We start from the raw sequence: 22776 nt of genomic DNA on the forward strand, positions 1-22776 counted from the left end.
CGCAATTTTCAGGCAGGATGTGTTGTAGCCGCAAATCTGATTATTTTTTATTGATTAAGCTCAAGCTTGCTGTGATAAATACAAAAATGCATGGTATTTCTTTGCACTTGTCCTGCACCAATTTGAGATGATTTAACAATGATAGAATCTTACAGCACAGAAGGAGGCCATTGTGGCTGGGCCACCTTATCACTTTTTCAAATTTTTTTCCCACCTGTATTTCAAAAGCTCTTGTAGATTCTGCTTCCACCACTGTTTCTATAATGAGTCCATTCCATGTCTTAATAACTCACTGCACTGTATATCTTTTATAAATCTCAACGTCTACCTTCATGGGGGCGGCACGGTGGCACAGTGGTTAGCACTGCTGCCTCACAGCGCCCGAGTTCAATTCCCGGCTTGGGTCACTATCCGTGTGGAGTTTGCACGTTCTCCCCGTGTCTGCGTGGGTTTCCTTCCGGTGCTCCGGTTTCCTCCCACAGTCCGAAAGGCGTGCTGGTTAGGTGCATTGACGTGAATAGGTGCCAGAGTGTGGCAACTAGGGGAATTTCACAGCAACTTCATTGCAGTCCTAATGTAAGCGTTACTTGTGATTAATAAATAAACTGTGACTTTCCATTCTTTGGGTAAAGATCAGTGGAAATAATTTCTCTTATTTGTCTTTTAGAATTAAACACTTTAGTTCATCTCTTCAGTCAGATTTGAGAACAATGAATGCCAAATCAATCTCCAATTCCACCTCCCTCTTTACCTCTGGGTGATCGACTATTGTCTGGTGGTTACCTTTCAGGGTAACTCAACGCTGGTCTTGAATCAATCTCCAGGTCACTCTGTAATGTCCCATTTCTTCCTTCTTTATGCAGTTTAATAAATTCTCACCCTATCCGTGTTTTCCTCTGTCAGGAGACGTGGACAAAACGCAGACCCATCAATCTTCCCCAGAACCCTGCTCACCTCTCTCAGTCTGTGTGGGTTAAACCTGACACTTCATTCTTCCACACAACCCACATGAAAAGGAGAAAAACGCAAAACTGACTCATTTATCTAATCTACGGTGTGATTTTATGGGTCGTGGATTCAAAGTCATCAGTTTTCCTAGATCCATGTTATCCTTTGTCTGGGACATGGACCAAATTAAATACCCTTCTTCCTAAGCCAGTGCACCAGGGTGAGGTCGAGATTCACTGTGTCAGGAATTCCGAGAGTTGAATTTATGCACTCGCTGGTTGCATTGTACTTACACCATTGCACTGCAGTAGCTGTCTGGCTGAGTCAATCAGAGCAAAAAAAAACTCTTCTCATAAAAAAAAGCTATGGGGGCCAATTTTAGACTCCATTATGGCTCATAAATTGGCACACACGGGGCAGAATATAGTTGAAAATGGACAGAGATCAGTGATGCTGGATTTCCACACATTTAGCATCTGGAAATTTCTAGTTGGGATTATTCCTGGTGACTGAAGCTCCCTCCAGTGATAGGTGGCAGCTTCATTATAATATCATGTGGGCAAAGAATGTTGTTTGGCAGTCTTGATGCCAGAACTTATACAGCTGCTTAATTTCACCCATATAAACTGAGGATCCAGAGTTGCTGGACTGTGTTTTGCTATACTAAGCAACGTAGAGACAACCAACAAGGTATAATTGCAGTTTTATAATGCTAATTTCTCCCCTATCAGTTGCTGATTTTTCTGTTATTTTCAATTTATTTATTTGGTTAATTTATTTATTAGTCACAAGTAGGCTTACATTAACACTGCAATGAAGTTACTGTGAAAATCCCCTAATGTGTGTGAAAGGAGATTTTCTCTTATTTGGATAAGGAAGAAAACAAATGCAGGTATATCATAAGTGGACTGTGCATTCCCTTCCAACTGATACATAGGTGAACATTCCTGTACTTTAGTTAGTGAGGAACAATGCACGCAGAGGCAATGATTCACATGTGGCAAACAGATCTGCAGCCAAGCTACAGGGCAGGAGCAGCATTGGCAGCCAACGCAGCATTGGACTCATTTTTATTTCTGGTTCATTCCAGGCAGCGATAGGGGATACAAGTAATATCAGTTAAGCTTCAATCTGCACACGTGTAAAGCAAGTGACACAGAGCATAGCATCATAATTCCAAAGGACATCTAGCAGCAGCAAGAGAGGATCCCGGTAATTTCCAAAGAGCAAGATTTTTTCAAAGTCAAAGGGTGCAATCTTACGATCTCGTCCTGCCTGACTTTCAGCAGGGTGAGGTGGGAAGATCAGGCGGGAGGCAAAAAATCAGAAACCTGCCCGGTTTTTTGCCTCCCCCGATCGTACCTGCCCTGTTTTGCCGGCAAAACCGGTGTGGGCGTGAAGCCGATGTAAATGTCATTAACAAGTCCTGGACACTATCGTCCAGGCTCACCTACCTTGACTACCTCGCCAGTCGAGGTTATCCCTGGCGAGAATCATGACAGGTCTCCACCAGTGGAGACCAGATATGATGGGCTCACTGGGGCGATTTGAGACTGTTGAAGACCCGGGCAGTGTCCATGGGGCAGTGCCAGCCTGGCATTGCCCATCTAGAACCCTGGCACTGCCCACCTGGCATTGCCCTCTGGGCACCTTGGCATTGCCCACAGGGCACCATAACTGTGCCAGGGTAGTGCCAAAGGGGGTGGGACCTCAGTGGGGGCAGAGCCTATGGGGTGGAGCAATGACAGGGAGTGGAGGGAATGGGAACTCCACAGGGCTGGGAGGGAATGGGAACTCCACAGGGCTGGGAGGGAATGGGAACTCCACAGGGCTGGGAGGGAATGGGAACTCCACAGGGCTGGGAGGGAATGGGAACTCCACAGGGCTGGGAGGGAATGGGAACGCCATAAGGCTGGGAGGGAGGGAACTCCACAGGGCTGGGAGGGAGGGAACTCTGCCTGGATGGGGGGGAGGGGAGAACTCTGCTGGAGAGGTGATCAGCAGCATGGGAGCTGTTCCGAGGTGCATGTGGCAGTAGGGGGGATGGGGTGGCAGGAAATCTCCCAGTACACTGGGAGATTGGGGCGCCTGCGCGATGGCACCCCCTAGAGCTCAGCAGCCAGCTTCCCGGGCAAGCTCAGGCTCCACCTTCCCCCACCTTTGCTGGCCAGAATTGCATCCTGGCTCTCTCTTTGCACTAATTGCCATAAGATTGCATTTTCAAACTTGCCCAAAAAACATGTCTGAAACTCTCCCATTTTCTCGCTTGTTCGGTGCTTAGGATTTTTTTGGTAAGGTCGCACCTTAAATAACATTAATTGCCACAAGCACATGCAACAGAATCCGAGAATAGAAGTACACACTTGGTCCATTGCACCTTGTATGGTCCATTGCACCTTGTAAGAGCTTCCATATTCTTTACCATTCCCCATAGTCATTGAGATTTCTCTTTTTCAAATGTTTGTCCATTACTGCTTTAAAAGCTATTATGGATACTGCTTGCATCGCTGTTCTTTGTGGGGTTTTCCATGTTCTAATAACTATCTGTGCATTAAACCCTTTGATAATTTGGTGATGATTTTAAGTTGATACCCTCATTTGGGACTCATCAATCAGTGGAGATAGTTTTTCCCAATAGTAGAGGCTTCATAAACTACAAAGGGAAAGTTTCCAATGACAAATATCCAATTTGTCTGTGATCAGGATCTTACAGGTGAATGCCCATTTTTCTGACACTAACCACAATACCTTTATCCTACGGCAATCCAACATGCTTACATTAGTTTACCAGAATTGATCATTGTACAGCATCTACGTCAACCTAACAAAGGTTTTCTCAATTGGGTGCAATGAAAGCCATCACCGAGTGTGGTGACCGTGATGTGGAGATGCCGGCGTTGGACTGGGGTGGACACAGTAAGAAGTCTCACAACACCAGGATAAAGCCCAACAGGTTTATTTGGTATCACGAGCTTTCGGAGCGCTGCTCCTTCATCAGGTGAGTGTGGTGAAGCATTGATTCAGAAGCTCTTTTATTGAGGGTGACTTCACATGGTCACAACTGCATCCTTAGAAAGCCCACAACCAATGTACTTTCACCTGCATTGTTTTTTCTTCCTGTTACATAAGCCACTTACATTTGCACACAATACAACCAGTCGCCAACATGTATTTCCCTGTATTTAATCATTCTGTTCTATTCCTGGTTGCTGCCCATTGCTGACATTGTGTGACTAATGTGATCGTGTGGTATTTGAGGTGGCTGTCTGCATTGCAGTTTGCCCCATTGTCCCTGCTCTCAGGAAGAGAAAAACATTAGCCAGTGTTCTTGCTCCTGATTGCTTTCCTGCAACAAAACAATGTCACGTGTGCAGCGAGACTGATCACTAGATTGAAGTCTTCCATAACTTGCCCCACGACCAGTAGAAGCCCTCCCGTCAACCCTCCCACCGCCACCAGCATGAGTTGTTCAAGTGACAAGACGTTTAGGGAATGGGATGGGGAGGACCTGGGTATAACTTTATATTTCTACAGCACTGTCACTCAGGCCAGGTGTCAAAGGTTAGCACTAATACATTGGGTCCAATATCACGTAACTCAACCCATCTTCCTTGATATAATTATAACCTTCTTTATTTACAAAGATAGGACACGTGAATTAAATGCCATCAATTGGGGTGGTGGAAGGTCGCAGTCAAATATTTTACAAAGATTGCATTTGTAGGTTACATTGTAACAGCATCTCTTACTTCCCTGATAGGACAGTGCTCCGACACTGAGAATGGTTAAATATGGAGTGCCATATGTAGCTCTAAAATGTCCCTGTTAAGGTTCACAAGGTCAATATTAAGTCGGCGTTAAGGGTTTTTCTTCCCATGCTGAACAGCTGCCTCTCAAGTGTTGATTCTCACCATTTTGGTTACTCTGATGCGGCAATCTGATAGGCACTGGCTCAGCCCGCTCCGCTTGCAACTTTCTGTGAACCTTCGAGGGAATCTTGTCGCTCGTTTAACCCCGCAGCGCTGCCCACTGTTGTGTGAGCCTGTGAAGATGTGTTGCCACACATTAAGCTTCCCATATGTGAATGGGAGGGCAAGTTATGCTAGTGACAGACGGTGGAGTGCTGACTTGACATTTTCAGTGTGGTTTCCATGGAAACAGTGGGGGAGGTCCAAATAGGGTAGCCTGAAAGAGTAACACTAGAAAAATGCCTGATTGAGAACCATTGTGTTTCAAGTAGCATGAAACAGCGTGCTTCAGCATACATTAAAACACCAGGAGAGAGTTGCAGAAAAAAATACAATAATTTGGAATTCCACGTTATCCCATCTCAAGCCATAAGGAAATAAAGGATGCAGCATGCACAACGTTTTATCTTGTATTAATTCACAGCCACAAACCTGATTTATTTTTTGTGGCTTGTGTTCTCCACTGTTTTCTTTATTTGACATTTTTTTCAAAAATGTGTTTTTTTTCTCTCTCTTGACAGTGTGTTTCCTTGTTGAGCTGATTGAGAGGAAGGAAGATATACCGCATTCAGACTTCATTTTCTGCATGTAATATGTTTTTTTTTCTTTTCTGAAAGCACAGGGTTGGTTGGTTTCCGGACATGATGTGGTTTAAGCTGTCATCGTAATGGAAATTCACTGTTGTAGCCATGGCAAATCGAGTTTCTGCTCTGCCCTGAATGCATTAGTTTAATGAGATGTTTGCAGCTGGAACACTAGGGCTGCTGGAGCCTTAGTTTACAACGAGAAGCATTGCAAAGATGGGTTTTGCCAGTTTATTGTGCCTGTGCAATAAGTATGTTGCTGCCTCGGCCACTTTAGAGGTTTAATGGTGTAGTCTAGCTAACCAGGTAATAAGGACTAGTGAATGGTTTGTCTGCATGGTTGTAATTCTTGGCTTAAAAAGTAGTGGTTTAGTATGATAAGGCATACAAGCAGATTTTGTTCTACTGTATGTCATTCAAGTACATATGTTACTGAAATGTATGGGTAAATTGCATTATAAAGCTGGGCTTGTTTGATGGATTTACATCTATATATTGTATGTAATAGTGCAAACTTACAAAAGGAATGTCTCAATATAAGAATGAGAGGATAGAAATCTATCACATACCACAAAAATTTGCAAAAATTCACAGCGAATATTTTTAGATATCTTTTTCCCTGTCATTTGATTTCCTCTCTCTCTCTTTTTGTCACCTGTTCTTCTAGTCGCTATCCTGAAGAACGTTGCTACTCCCTCGCCACCACAATCTGAAGAGAGTGAAATGCAGTCTGCAATGAAAGTGGCTTCAGAACACACGCCAGGACGAAGAGGAAGGAAACCAGGAAGAAAACGGAGACAGGAGCTCCTTCAGTCAGCTTTCAAACTGGCTGTACAGAATGTCGTGGCAGCTCCATCCAAAATTGTCTTACCATTGAAAATACCCAAAAAGAGAGGACCAAAACCTGGAAGCAAGGTAAATATGATTGAGTTTCTACAAAACAGCAGCTTTACGCTGCCTCTGAAGTGTGGAGGATGCACCGTACATGTGCAAACTGCCTGAGTATGTAAAGTCACGCAAGCATGTATCAAGAAGAACTGTCACCTAAACTGACAAGTTCCAATCTCCTTTTTACGCAAACCAGAAATGACACAGATTGTTGTTGTGCCCAGGCCCACACAATTTAAATTTAAATAAGTTTCCAAGATATGTTGAGACCCATCCATTACTTTTGCAAACCAGCAGAATCAAGGTGTAATCTGTGATTTGCATGGATTATACCAAAGGATTACACATGCATTTCATGGGATGACCCAGTTGATTCAAAAACTGTGATGAGGTTGCTAAATTGTAATCGAATGGTTGTTTTATTCCTTGTGTTAGGATGAGGAATTCATGGCAAATATAATGTTCTCAATCATGATTGAATGCTATAATCATAATAATAATTTTCTTAACATGGTTTGTTCAATACTTAAGTAAGAATCTTACTTGTAACGCATTGAGTTGCACGTCGGATTCCCCCCGACCCCTATAAAGGGTTCAAAAACGGAATTTCTAATGCAACATGAATGAATAACTGAAATGATAGTTTTCCAGTAACTTCAGTTCACCAAGAATCTAAATAAAAAGCGAACATGACAGCAGAGGGCAGAGACTTTGTGAGGTTTGCCAGGATTAGCCATGACTATGCTAAACCTGTTAATATTTTTTCTCCATTCTGTGTTTGCATATTAATGATCTCTCTCATACTTGTTACTAAGGAAACAGGGTATTTTAATTTTCAGAGACTTTCAACCTTAACCATTCCACCGTGTTTCTGCAACAACCAAAAAAAAAACATAAAAGCTTTCAGTGTAACACAGAAAACAGGTATTTAGGTTTTGTTTGATTACTGTGACTTGTTAAAGAAATGCCTCACCATACCACCTTGCATTATAAACTTCATTGATAGAAAAGCCAAGGAAAACAGACAGTTTGTCTGTGGATGAAACTGCACATTGGCGTCACAGAGGAAGATTTTCCCTATGTGTTATTTATGAAGGACGTGCTTGTAAATTTGCCACAAATAGCAAACACAACAAATTTCCCCTACATGTTTACTCTGTCCAAGGTTTGCATCCAGGTAAAAGGAACATGCCCTTTTTGAGGACGGTGTTGAGAATGATTAATAAATTAAACATTAAACCTCACATTATTTTTACCACTGGTGCCCCTCAGCCTTCCTCAGTTTTGAAATTAAATGAAAAGTAGAAAATGACATGAGTACATTATGAACCCAAATCAAAATATCTGGATATAGCTGTGTCCGCATTTTTTTTCCATTGGAAGATTTAAAATGAGGTGCTTTTTCTAAAATGTATTTTCCACCAATTTTCAAGAAGCAAAATTCCAGTCGACAAACAACACTGAAATGGAGAGAGGCGAAATGAATGTAACGCTGTAGCCGTGTTCCAGTGAAGCATCCTGCTTCTCTAATCTAATAAAAACGACCGTTGCAAAAAAATATTGCAGTAGTTAGCCATTTTTTAAAAAAAAATATCAATTGACTTTAAGCAAAGGGTGTGAAAAAGAAGTTGGAGCTAGAGTGGACCTCTTTGTTGTCCAGGAAACGGTGTAACCCCGACATTGAAGACAGTGCGTACTTTTTGCAACAGCTATTTCTAAAAACAGCTCTCCACATAATATTTAGAGCACAGCTCACGTGCAATTTGTGGAAGATTCTCAGTGCTTAATGAAAATAGGTTGTACAGCTTTCGTAAACAAACAACGCATCGTTTTATTTTGTTCATTAAATCAGCGCCCACACCCCATGAAAGAATAATTTCAAAGGCTTTTTTTTCTCACTGTTTCCTCCTTTCAGTTTTATTTCACCGTTTTATGGTGGTTTCTTTTCCACCAGATCTGCCAACATGGGGCAAACCCTCAACATGACTTTCCAGTTGTGAATCAACTACATACTTGAGATGCTGCCTCACACTTAAAAGCAAGCTGTGTCTCTCACACCAGTCACAGGGGACAGTCAGCCAATGATACAGCCTGGCTTTACTGTCCTATTACTGCTCTTATGGCTGCTTCCAGTAGCTGATTTTCTTCGGTTGTTGGAAGAGTGACTGATCACAGATTATTGGAAGAAAAGCTTCCAGAAAACGTATCAGAAATCATGTCCTAGAAGTGAACTCATACAGGCTTGCTAACAGGGCTGAGTTTTTAAACTCGAACTCGATTGGTACTTATATTTTAATGATTTAACTGGCTGTCAACTATTTTTGTCCATTAAAAATGATATCAGAGTTGGGAGGTGGCTTGGCAGCACTCTTTAATGTACCATGTGTGGAATTCTTTTTTTATTCTTTCATGGAATGTGGGAATTGCTGGCTGGGCCATGACTTGTTGCCTATCCTTAAATTGCTCTTGAGAAGGTGATGGTGAGCCGCCTTCTTGATTCTCTGCAGTCTATGTGGTGTAGATACACTCACAGAAGTCTTAGGAAGGCGATTCAAGGGTTTTGGACCAGTGACAGTGAAATAATTGTGATATAGTTACAAATTGGGACGGTGTGTGATTTGGATGGCAACTTACAGGTGATGGTGTTCCCATAGATCTGCTGCCCTTCCAGATGGCAGAGGTCACAGGTTTGGAAGGTGCAGTTGAAAGAGCCTTGGCGAGTTTCTGTAGTGCATCTTGTAAATGTTCCACACTGCGGTGGAGGGAGTGAATATTGAAGTTGATGGAGGAAGTCTTGGATGGTGTTAAAATTCTTGCATGTGGTTGCAGCTGCATTAATCCAAACAAGTTGAGGATATTCCATCTTGTTCCTGATTTGTGCCATGTGGACTGGCTTTGGGGAGTCAGGAGATGAATTACTCACCACAGAATTCCCAGCCTCTGATCTGCTCTTGTAGCCACAGTATTTACATAGCTATCCCATTTATGTTACTGGTCAATGGTAACCTCCATTCAGTGATGGTAATGTCATTGAATGTCCAGGAGAGATGGTTAGATTCTCTCTTGTTGGAGATGGACATTGCTTGACACTTTTGTGGCACAAATGTTTTTTTGCCACTTATCACCCCAAGCCTGAATATTATCCAAGCCTTGCTGCATATGGACACAGACTGCTTCAGTACCCAAGGAGTCGTGAATGGTGCTGAACATTGTGCAATTATCAGTGAACATCCCCACTTCTGACTTTATGATGGAAGCAAGTCATTGATGAAGCAGCTGAAGATGGTTGGGCATAGGACACTACCCTGAAGAACTCTGCATTGATGCCCTGGAACTGAGATGATTGACTTCCGACCACCACAACCATTTTCTTTTGTGCTAGGTATGACTCCAAACAGTGGTGAGTTTTTCCCCCAATTCTCATTGACTCCAGTTTTGCGAGGGCTCCTTGATGCTACACTTGGCCAAACGCTGCCTTGATTTCAAGAGCAATCAAATTCACTTCTTGAGTTCAGCTCCATTGTCTATGTTTGGATCAAGGTTGTAATGAGGTCAGGATCTGGGTGGCCTTATGGTTGAGCAGGTTATTTCTGTATAAGTGACACTTGATAGCTCTGTCAATTCTATCAATTGGTTGATTATCAATAGTTGACAGATGGGTTGATCTGGACAATTTTCCACATTGTCAGGTAGATAGAAACATAGTGTGATGTCGCAAGTGGTTGGGCAACAATATAGCTGGGGTTTAGAGAGAAAGTTCACAGCAATTTGCCTAGTGCAAATAATACACACAGGAATCCAAAATCCTCCTCGCTTCCACCCTAAGGCTTCCGACGTTTATTGTTGCTCAGTGATCTACTTAAATAGTGTACCTAAGAGCTTGCAGCTGAACCTCATCTCCGAGATTAATGTGGAAGTGCTTCCGGGTTGAAGGTTGCCAGTTCCTTCTGGGATTTTCGGTGGCCCTCTTGCATGAGGCTTGGTTTTACTCAGCAGCCATGTTGAGTGAGGGGTTGAGTGAGTGACGAGACGTGATTTAGAAAGTGGAGGAGTGAGTATCGGAAATACTACATCTCCAGCACCTGGCCCATTGTTAATCATAGAGTCATAGAGATTTCCAGCATGCAAATAGGCCCTTCGGCCCAACTTGTCCATGCCACCCTTTTTTTTAAACCATGAAGCTAGCCCCAATTGCCCGCGTTTGGCCCATATCCCTCTATACCCATCTTACCCATGTAACTGTCAAAGCGGCTTTTAAAAGACAAAATTTTACCCGCCTCTACTACTACCTCTGGCAGCTTGTTCCAGACCACCGTCTGTGTGAAAGAATTGCCCCTCTGGACCCTTTTGCATCTCTCCCCTCTCACCTTAATCCTATGCCTTCTAGTTTTAAACTCCCCTACCTTTGAGAAAAGATATTGACTATCTAGCTGATCTATGCCCCTCATTATTTTATAGACTGCTATAAGATCACCCCTCAGCCTCCTACGCTCCAGAGAAAAAAGTCTCAGTCTATCCAGCCTCTCCTTATAACTCAAACCATCAAGTTAGCATCCTAGTAAATCTTTTCTGCACTCTTTCTTGTTTAATAATAGAACATAGAACATAGAACATTACAGCGCAGTACAGGCCCTTCGGCCCTCGATGTTGCGCCAACCAGTGGGACCAATCTAAAGCCCCTCTAATCTACACTATTCCAATATCATCCATATGTTTATCCAATAACCATTTGAATGCTCTTAATGTTGACGAGTCCACTACTGCTGCAGGCATGGCATTCCACGCCCTTACTACTCTCTGTGTAAAGAACCTACCTCTAACATCTGTCCTATATCTCTCACCCCTCAATTTAAAGCTATGTCCCCTCGTGCTAGCCAACACCATCCGAGGAAAAAGGCTCTCACTATCCACCCTATCTAATCCTCTGATCATCTTGTATGCCTCTATTAAGTCACCTCTTAACCTTCTTCTCTCTAACGAAAACAACCTCAAGCCCCTCAGCCTTTCCTCATACGATTTTCCCACCATACCAGGCAACATCCTGGTAAATCTCCTCTGCACCCTTTCCAACACTTCCACATCTTCCCTATAATACGGCGACCAGAACTGTACGCAATACTCCAAATGCGGCCGTACCAGAGTTTTGTACAGTTGCAGCATGACCTCCTGGCTCCGAAACTCAATCCCTCTACCAATAAAAGCTAACACACCGTATGCCTTCTTAACAACCCTATCAACCTGGGTGCCAACTTTCAGGGATCTATGCACATGGACACCCAGATCCCTCTGTTCATCCACACTACTAAGTATCTTACCATTAGCCCAGTACTCTGTATTCCTGTTACTCCTTCCAAAGTGAATCACCTCACACTTTTCCACATTAAACTCCATTTGCCACCTCTCAGCCCAGCTCTGCAGCTTATCTATGTCCCTCTGTAACCTGCCACTTCCCTCCGCACTGTCTACAACTCCACCGACTTTAGTGTCATCCGCAAATTTACTAATCCATCCTTCCACACCCTCATCCAGGTCATTAATAAAAATGACAAACAGCAGTGGCCCCAAAACAGATCCTTGTGGTACACCACTAGTAACTGAACTCCAGGATGAATATTTCCCATCAACCACCACCCTTTGTTTTCTTACAGCTAGCCAATTCCTGATCCAAACCACTAAATCACCCTCAATCCCATGTGTCCGTATTTTCTGCAAAAGCTTGCCATGGGGAACCTTATCAAACGCTTTGCTGAAATCCATATACACCACATCAACCGCTTTACCCTCATCCACCTCTTTGGTCACCTTCTCAAAGAACTCAATAAGGTTTGTGAGGCACGACCTACCCTTCACAAAACTGTGCTGACTATCCCTAATCAAATTATTCCTTTCTAGGTGATTATAAATCCTATCTCTTATAATCCTTTCCAATACTTTGCCCACAACAGAAGTAAGGCTCACCGGTCTATAATTACCAGGGTTGTCCCTACTCCCCAAAGGCTTTCTATAATAGGGTGACCAGAACTGCACACAGTATTCCAAGTGTGGCCTTACCAATGTCTTGTACAACTTCAACAAGACGTCCCAACTCCTGTATTCAAAGTTCTGACCAATGAAACCAAGCATGCTGAATGCCTTCTTCCCCACTCTGTCCACCTGTGACTCCACTTTCAAGGAGCTATGAACCTGTACCCCTAGATCTCTTTGTTCTATAACTCTCCTCAACACCCTACCATTAACTGTCCTGTCCTGGTTCGATCTAGCAAAATGTATCACCTCGCATTTATCTAAATTAAACTCCATTTGCCATTCGTCAGCCCACTGGCCCAATTGATCAAGATCCTGTTGCAATCCTAGATAACCTTCTTTACTGTCCACTATGTCACCAATCTTGGTGTCATCTGCAAACTTACTAACCATGCCTCCTAAACTTACTAAGAAGTCTCACAACCTGCTGTTGTGAGACTTCTTACTGTGTTCACCCCAGTCCAACGCCGGCATCTCCACATCATGACTACCATCCTAAACTTACTAACTCCTAAATTCTCATCCAAATCATTAATATAAATGACGATCGGGGGCGGGGGAGGGATGTTCGAGGTGGTGATCGGAGGGATGGATGCAATTGTTGGGTGGTGGGTGGGGGGTGGAGGTGAGTGGGTGCAATCGGCCTGGGCAGCGATTTGGGGGGAGCAGTGTCTGGGGGTGCTGTGACAGATCTGCCAGTAAACTGTGTACAGTTTCCCTAATGGTCCCTAACAGGAATTTAACACTGTAGAATTGTGAAATGGACACACCACACTCCGTTTCATATTGATTTACCCTGTTGTTTCATATAAACATTGTAGCGAATAGATTCAGGGAATGGAAAAAGATTTTAAATTGCAAGAACAGGGTAGAATCTCTGCTAAATGATCCATTTATTCAGATCTGTTTTGTACCCCTTTCCAGAACCGTGGGAAACATCTGTTGTCAAATTCCACCAATTAGGAAGTAATCTTTTATCCTTTGTCTCCTAGCTCTCAAATATTACCAAATTGTAGAAATGCTTTCAAACCACACCACAGAGCAGCAGATTGAGAATTTTGTTTCAAATTATTAACTTTCTAATATCATGCCACACAGCTGATTAATTGCTGATTAATTCTGAGACCGGGCTAGAGTAGAATATACAGCATCACTGAATGATTTATCCTAATCTGATAAGCAGAGTTACGTCATGACGTCCTGTATATGAGTTCGATCCCAAACAAATGGTGACCATAACAATTTTATGCTTTGTGAATGACCAAGGCACATTCTCACATGTTGAATATAATCTTTATAATTGTAGACAGCACAGTGACACAGTGCTTAGCACTGCTGCCTCACAGCTCCAGGGACCCAGGTGACTGTGTGGAATTTGCATGTTCTCCCCATGTTGGTGTGGGTTTACTCCGTGTGCTCTGGTTTCCTTCCACATTTCAAAGATGTGTGAGTTCGGTGGATTGGCCATGCTAAATTGATCCTTAGTGTCGGGGGATTAGCAGAATAAATATGTGGGGTTACGATTTGGGATTGGATTTGGGTGGATTGTTGTTGCTACAGGCTTGATGGGCCGAATGGTCTCCTTCTGCACTGTAGAGATTCTATTCTATGTAAATTGGATCTCATTGGTCATAGAGTCATAGAGGTTTACAGCATGGAAACAGGCCCTTCGCCCCAAATTTCGGCCCATGCCATCCTTTTTTCTTAAACCCCTAAACTAATCCCAATTGCCCTCATTTGGCCCATATCCCTCTATACCCATCTTATGCATGTAACTATCTAAATGCTTCTTAAAAGACAAAATTGTACCCGCCTCTACTACTACCTCTGGCAGCTTGTTCCAGACACTCACCACTCCCTGTGTGAAAAAATTGCCCCTCTGGACACTTTTGTATCTCTCCCCTCTCACCTTAAACCTATGCCCTCTAGTTTTAGACTCCCCTACCTTTGGGAAAAGATATTGACTATCTAGCTGATCTGTGCCCCTAATTATTTTATAGACTTCTATAAAATTACCCCTCAGCCCCCTTACGCTCCAGAGAAAAAAGTCCCAGTCTATCCAGCCTCTCATAACTCAAACCATCAAGTCCCAGTAGCATCCTAGTAAATCTTTTCTGCACTCTTTCTAGTTTAATAATATCCTTTCTATAATAGGGTGACCAGAACTGCACACAGTATTCCAAGTGTGGCCTTACCAATGTCTTGTACAACTTCAACAAGACGTCCCAACTCCTGTATTCAATGTTCTGACCGATGAAACCAAGCATGCCGAATGCCTTCTTCATCACTCTGTCCACCTGTGACTCCACTTTCAAGGAGCTATGAACATGTACCCCTAGATCTCTTTGTTCTGTAACTCTCCCCAACGCCCTACCATTAACTGAGTAAGTCCTGCCCTGGTTCAATCTACCAAAATGCATCACCTCGCATTTGTCTAAATTAAACTCCATCTGCCATTCATCAGCCCACTGGCCCAATTGATCAAGATGCCTTTGCAATTGGAGATAACTTTCTTCACTGGCCACTATGCCACTAATTTTGGTGTCATCTGCAAACTTACTAACCATGTCTCCTATATTCTCATCCAAATCATTAATATAAATGACAAATAACAGTGGACCTAGCACTGATCCCTGAGGCACACCACTGTCCACAGGCCTCCAGTTTGAAAAACAACCCTCTACAGCCACCCTCTGGCTTCTGTCAAGAAGCCAATTTTGTATCCATTAAGATACCTCACCCTGGATCCCATGAGATTTAACCTTATGCAACAACCTATCATGCAGTACCTTGTCAAAGGTCTTGCTAAAGTCCATGTAGACAACATCAACTGCACTGCCTTCATCTACCTTCTTGGTTACCCCTTCAAAAAACTCAATCAAATTTGTGAGACACGATTTTCCACTCACAAAGCCATGCTGACCGTCCCTAATCAGTCCTTGCATCTCTAAATGCCTGTGGATCCTATCTCTCAAAATACCTTCCAATAACTTACCCACCACAGATATGAGGCTCACTGGCCTGTGGTTCCCAGGCTTTTCCCTGAAGCTCTTTTTAAACAAAGGCACAACATTTGCCACTCTCCAATCTTCAGGCACCTCATCCGTGACTATCGATGATTCAAATATCTCGGCTAGGGGACCCGCAATTTCCTCCCTAGCCTCCCACAATGTCCTGGGATACACTTCATCAGGTCCCGGGGATTTATTTACCTTGATGTGCTTTAAGACTTCCAGCACCTCCTTCTCTGTAATATGTACACTCCTCAAGACATCACCATTTATTTCCCCAAGTTCCCTAACATCCATGCTTTTCTCAATAGTAAATACTGATGAGAAATATTCATTTAGGATCTCACCCATCTCTTGTGGATCCACACATAGATGACCTTGTTGATCCTTAAGAGGTCCTACTCTCTCCCTTGTTACTCTTTTGCCCTTTATGTATTTGGAGAAGCTCTTTGGATTCTCCTTTGCCTTATCTGCCAAAACAATCTCGTTTTAGTTTTTTTTGCATAGTTAGTAGACCTGGGCTAATTGGCTTTTAGGGCTATGGGTATTTTGAATTGTAATTGGCTGCTGCTGACAAATTGCGGCCTCAGCCCTGAAGTGGTCTTGTCCACCTCCGCTTTTGGGAGGCTGCAGCAAGATCCCAGCCACTGCCATAAAATCCAGGCCTGTAAGTATGTAACTGCAGCTGAACAAGCTGGTCTAACTGTCAGCAAAAAGCAATTTATTGTTTCATTAGCATTATTTCTAATGTGGATTTTGAAAGGAGTTCACTGGCTATAAAACACTTTCCAACGTCCTGAAGTTGTGGAAGGAACCACATGATTACAAGTTCATTCTTTTCAGTTACCTGCTCCTTCACAAGTCAACGATGAAATCTTCACAAATTGCAGGCAAAGGTAAGCAGAATATCATTTTGGAAAGTTTCACCAGTCATTTCAAATTCTCTCTTGTTATGGCAGAGGAAGCCCCGAATTCCACAAAATCCTCCACCCATCTCGCCCACCTTAAGTACTCCGGAGCCAGACACCAGCACCGTCCCCCAGGATGCAGCGACTGTACCCAGCTCAGCGATTTCCCAAGCATTGACAGGTAGGAGGAGAAACAAACTGATAACTATGGGGTGCCAAGGACAATGTAAGGAATGGGATCGATTTCAGACGACATTACGATTAATTCACAGCCGCTGTGACAATCATAGTTCAGGAATAAATCCATTGTATCATAAACTGGAACTGGTTCGACCAACTGGTACAATCAATTCGCTAAACAGGCAGCGCATGACTTTGCTGGAAGAATCTGGATGGGTTTTAATTGAGAACAAACCTGATCGGTTTACTCATCCATTCCATTCTGGTACTTTACTGGGGGTGGCATGGGTGGCACAGTGCCAGGGACCCGGCTTGGGTCACTGTCTGTGTGGAATATGCACATTCTCCCCGTGTCTGCTTGGGTTTCCTTCGGGTGCTCCGGTTTCCTCCCACATTCTGAAAGACGTGCTGGTTAGGTGCATTGACCCAAACCGGCGCCGGACTGTGGCGACTAGGGGATTTTCACAGTAACTTCATTGCACTGTTAATGTAAGCCTTACTTGTGACTAATAAATACAACTTTAACCTTTAACTTTAACTTTTTAAACTTTAACTTTAAAACTTTAAAAACTTTAAATAAAAACTTCAACTCTCTGCTTTGGGAATTAGTAAAGTGCTCACCCACAGTCAGTTTGTGAGAGATAGGCTGCTAAGTGCATGGTTTAAAAAAATATTCTTGAGATGTGGATGACATTGGCAAGGTATTATTTATTGTTCAAGCTTTATTGCTCCGAGTGCATTAAGAGTCGTCATTTGGTACAACTGAATGGCTTGCTAGGCCTTTCAGAGGCTAGTTGGTCTGGACTCATATGTATCCACAATGAGTAAGAGATGGCAGATTTCCTTCCCAAAAGTGAACCATTTGGGTTTTTAACTAAAATCCAATAGTTTCATGGTCACCACTATTGGACTCACCTGATGAAGGAGCAGCGCTCCGAAAGCTCGTGATTCCAAATAAACCTGTTGGACTTTAACCTGGTGTTGTGAGACTTCTTACTGTGCCCACCCCAGTCCAACACTGGCATCTCCACATCACAATTATTGGGACTAACTTTCAATTCCAGATTTTTAAGTGATTGAATTTAAATTGCACCAGCTTCCCTGGTGGCATTTGAACCTGTATCCCCAGAGCCTTAGCCTGGGCTTCCCTCTTAACCTGTGTCCCCCTCGGTATACAAGGTGCCCTGCAGCAATTCATCAAGGCTCCTTCAACTTTCCAAACCTGTGACCTCTACCACCAAGAAGGACAAGGGCAGTAGATGCATGAGAACACCACCACTTGGAGGTTCCCCCGCAAGCTATATACCATCGTGACTTGGAACTATGGGCCAGATTCTCTGACCTTGCCCACAGCTGGGATTCTCCAGTCCCCCTGCTGTGCGCGGAGATTTGGCTGAGCACCATCCTCGCTGGCAGCAGTGGTGGGGAGTGAACGGCCAGAGAATTCCAGCCTATATCACTGTTCCTTCGGCTGTTGCAAGATCAAAATCTTGGAACTAATTCCTAACAGCATATGCCAAGGTTTACCTACAACACATGGATTGTCGCAGTTCAAGAAGCTGGCTCACCACCATCTTCCCAAGGACAATTGGGGATGGACAAGAAATGCTAACATCCCATGAAAATTTTTTTAAAAAGAGTCAACCAGATTGTGTGGAATTGGAGTCATGTAAACCAGATCAATTAAGCCACTTCGTTGAATGACATAAATGAACGAGTTGAATTTCTGTAACAATTCTGCTAATTTCATGGTCTTTTTCTGATATAAACCCAACAATTATATTGAATATGTCATAATTTTACCACCTAACTTGGATTTGAAGTTACGTGATGGAATTTAATAGCCACACGGGTGGATCCTTCCACCAGCTGGGGAACTGGTGACTAGCTCATCACAGCTATTCCAGGAGGGATTTAATCCCATTCAGACACTATGCTCGGGGCGGCACAGTGGTTAGCACTGTTGCCTCACAGTGCCAGGGACCCAGGTTCGATCCCCAGCTTGGGACACTATCTGTGTGGAGTTTGCACGTTCTCCCCATGTCTGTGTGGGTTTCCTCTGGGTGCTCCGGTTTCCTCCCACAGTCCAAAGATGTGCAGGTTAGGTGGATTTGCCATGCTAAATTATCCCTCAGTGTCAGGAGGACTAACTAGGGTAAATGCATGGGGTTATGGGGATAAGGCCTGGGTGGGATTGTGGTCAGTGCAGATTCGATGGGCCGAATGGTCTCCTTCTGCACTGTTGGATTCTATGATTCTATGCTAGCTGCCCTTGAGGTTTCTGACTCCTACAGGGAGAGTTTCCCATCTGTGAGGACTGTTGGCCAGCAGAGGTCCAGCAGTCATTGCTGGTACTGCAGTAAATGGGTAAAGTCACCATAGTCCCAGATGACCATAGGCTGCTCTCCTCTTTGAGGGGGAGAGCTCACTGATGATTTTAACCTGATAATCACCACACATAGGCAAGAGGCAAGATCGAGAATGCGGGCCACTCAGCCGGTACAGGAATTGAACCAGCGCTGTTGACGTCAGTCTGTATAACAAACCAACCATCCAGCCAACTGTGCTAACCACACTGTAGCAGCCCCTTGGAGGAGGATTGTCACTGGAACCTCAGAATCGAGGTAAGTGGGGCAGGATAGCCAAGCCCCAGTCAGGCAGGCCCTGGTGGGGTGGGTCAAGGGTAGGTTGGTGTAAAGGTCAAATCTGGCTTCCCACAATCCTTCCCTTGCTGCCAACAGGGCCCTCCATTGGGCACAGAGTGTCAGAGAAGGTGGAATCACCTCTCTCCCCCACAACAGACTGCAGGCATGTCTGCCAAGGTTTACCTGTCAGCTTGCCCACATGATGTGGTCTCCGCTCGCTGCTGGTTGAATACCAGTAGCAGCTGGATGAGACCCTTAAGTGGCTATTTAAGGACTTAGAATCATAGAAGAATCATAGAAACCCTACAGTGCAGAAGGAGGCCATTCGGCCCATCGAGTCTGCACCGACCACAATCCCACCCAGGCCCTACCCCCACATATTTTACCCGCTAATCCCTCTAACCTACACATCCCAGGACTCTAAGGGGCAATTTTTTAACCTGGCCAATCAACCTAACCCGCACATCTTTGGACTGTGGGAGGAAACCGGAGCACCCGGAGGAAACCCACGCAGACACGAGGAGAATGTGCAAACTCCACACAGACAGTGACCCGAGCCGGGAATCAAACCCGGGACCCTGGAGCTGTGAAGCAGCAGTGCTAACCACTGTGCTACCGTGCCGCCTCAATTGGCTTCTGGACGGGAAGGCCAATCTATCCCCTCCAGAGTCCTCCACCCTCATTAAATGACAGCCCACATCTCCTAGCCTGCTCTCAGGTGAAGCATTAAATTGCACTCATCATCATTACATCGATAGCCTAAACATGAACCAATGCTACAGTATCTCTTGTAATGAACCAATGCTACAGTATCCCTTGTAATGAACCAATGCTACAGTATCCCTTGTAATGAACCAATGCTACAATATCCCTCGTAATGAACCAATGCTGGAGTGTCCTTTGTAATGAACCAATGCTACAGTATCCCTTGTAATGAACCAATGCTAGAGTGTCCCTTGTAATGAACCAATGCTACAGTATCCCTTGTAATGAACCAATGCTACAATATCCCTCGTAATGAACTAATGCTACAGTATCTCTTGTAATGAACCAATGCTACAGTATCTCTTGTAATGAACCAATGCTACAGTATCCCTTGTAATGAACCAATGCTAGAGTGTCCCTTGTAATGAACCAATGCTAGAATGTCCCTTGTAATGAACCAATGCTAGAGTGTCCCTTGTAATGAACCAAAGCTACAGTATCTCTTGTAATGAACCAATGCTACAGTATCCCTTGTAATGAACCAATGCTAGAGTGTCCCTTGTAATGAACCAATGCTAGAGTGTCCCTTGTAATGAGCCAATGCTACAGTATCTCTTGTAATGAACCAATGCTACAGTATCTCTTGTAATGAACCAATGCTACAGTATCCCTCATAATGAACCAATGCTAGAGTGTCCCTTGTAGTGAACCAATGCTACAGTATCCCTCATAATGAACCAATGCTAGAGTGTCCCTTGTAATGAACCAATGCTAGAGTGTCCCTTGTAATGAACCAATGCTAGAGTGTCCCTTGTAATGAACCAATGCTACAGTATCCCTTGTAATGAACCAATGCTAAAGTGTCCCTTGTAATGAACGAATGCTAGAGTGTCCCTTGTAATGAACCAATGCTGCAATATCCCTTGTAATGAACCAATGCTAGAGTGTCCCTTGTAATGAACCAATGCTAGAGTGTCCCTTGTAATGAACGAATGCTAGAGTGTCCCTAGTAATGAACCAATGCTACAGTATCCCTTGTAATGAACCAATGCTAGAGTGTCCCTTGTAATGAACCAATGCTAGAATGTCCCTTGTAATGAACCAATGCTAGAGTGTCCCTTGTAATGAACCAAAGCTACAGTATCTCTTGTAATGAACCAATGCTACAGTATCCCTTGTAATGAACCAATGCTAGAGTGTCCCTTGTAATGAACCAATGCTAGAGTGTCCCTTGTAATGAGCCAATGCTACAGTATCTCTTGTAATGAACCAATGCTACAGTATCTCTTGTAATGAACCAATGCTACAGTATCCCTCATAATGAACCAATGCTAGAGTGTCCCTTGTAGTGAACCAATGCTACAGTATCCCTCATAATGAACCAATGCTAGAGTGTCCCTTGTAATGAACCAATGCTAGAGTGTCCCTTGTAATGAACCAATGCTAGAGTGTCCCTTGTAATGAACCAATGCTACAGTATCCCTTGTAATGAACCAATGCTAAAGTGTCCCTTGTAATGAACGAATGCTAGAGTGTCCCTTGTAATGAACCAATGCTGCAATATCCCTTGTAATGAACCAATGCTAGAGTGTCCCTTGTAATGAACCAATGCTAGAGTGTCCCTTGTAATGAACGAATGCTAGAGTGTCCCTAGTAATGAACCAATGCTACAATATCCCTTGTAATGAACCAATGCTAGAGTGTCCCTTGTAATGAACCAATGCTACAATATCCCTCGTAATGCACCAATGCTAGAATGTCCCTTGTAATGAACCAATGCTACAGTATCCCTTGTAATGAACCAATGCTGGAGTGTCCCTTGTAATGAACCAATGCTGGAGTGTCCCTTGTAATGAACCAATGCTACAGTATTCCTTGTAATGAACCAATGCTAGAGTGTCCCTTGTAATGAGCCAATCCTACAGTATCTCTTGTAATGAACCAATGCTACAGTATCTCTTGTAATGACCCAATGCTACAGTATCCCTCGTAATGAACCAATGCTCAAGTGTCCCTTGTAATGAACCAATGCTACAGTATCCCTTGTAATGACCCAATGCTAGAGTGTCCCTTGTAATGAACCAATGCTAGAGTGTCCCTTGTAATGAACCAATGCTACAGTATCCCTTGTAATGAACCAATGCTACAGTATCTCTTGGAATGACATTACAATTGTGCAGGACATACAAAGTGCATAGCCATGGACAGAATTCTAAGTCCTGTGATGGAGGTGGAAGTGGGGAATGTTTCCCGCGGCAGAGGCCAGTGGGAAACCATGCCATATCTTCATGCACCTGGGGGTTTAGTGCAATATTCCATGGTGGGGTGGACATGATGGTGTATGTCCCACCATCATATCTGGGTGCCATATTGAAAAGGTGCCCAACATCACTGACCCACCATTGATGAAAGGAGATGCACTTCCTGGAAAAGAAGATGGACCTCTTGGAACATTCAGACTGGAAGATGAACCTCCTCGATGTCACTGAACCTGGAAGATCCACCTGTAGATGCTCCCACCTCCTGCTGTGGTGTTCCGGGGTCCAGGGCTTCTCGCAACCTCCATCCTGAACTCTGGAGGCATCTCCAGGCATTGTTCAACTGAGTACCAACTTCTGCACACCCACATTGTTCCAAATGTGTTCTGGACTGGCATGTTTTCCCGCTGATGTCTCAGAGAATCGGGTATGGGTAGAAGATTCCGATTGGGCCTTCATCTACATCCCACTAGCTGGATGTAAGTCAGTTTAACATTGGCCTCCAGTAAGTTTCCTTATCCACAATGGCAGGCACCAATGGAAGATTCCGTGGGAAATTACGCCAGCATTAAAGTAATTTTTGGACACTTGTTGAATTCTCCCAGTAGGCACGGAGGAGGCCCTTAAGTGACCATTAATTGGGATCAATTAGCCCTT

The 22776-nt window shown here is 43.8% G+C and overlaps 1 protein-coding gene across 1 annotated transcript in view; it reads left to right on the top strand.

The window, feature by feature from the left end:
* Positions 1–22776, top strand: part of scml4 (Scm polycomb group protein like 4) — a 169636-nt gene that overhangs the window by 17058 nt on the left and 129802 nt on the right. Inside the window, exons 4-5 of the mRNA XM_078213537.1 lie at positions 6168–6415; positions 16383–16512. Of these exons, the coding sequence (XP_078069663.1) occupies positions 6168–6415; positions 16383–16512 (378 nt within the window). The remainder of the gene's footprint in view (positions 1–6167; positions 6416–16382; positions 16513–22776) is intronic.

The sequence above is a fragment of the Mustelus asterias genome, chromosome 5 (genome assembly GCF_964213995.1).
Source record: "Mustelus asterias chromosome 5, sMusAst1.hap1.1, whole genome shotgun sequence".
Lineage (NCBI taxonomy): Eukaryota > Metazoa > Chordata > Chondrichthyes > Carcharhiniformes > Triakidae > Mustelus > Mustelus asterias.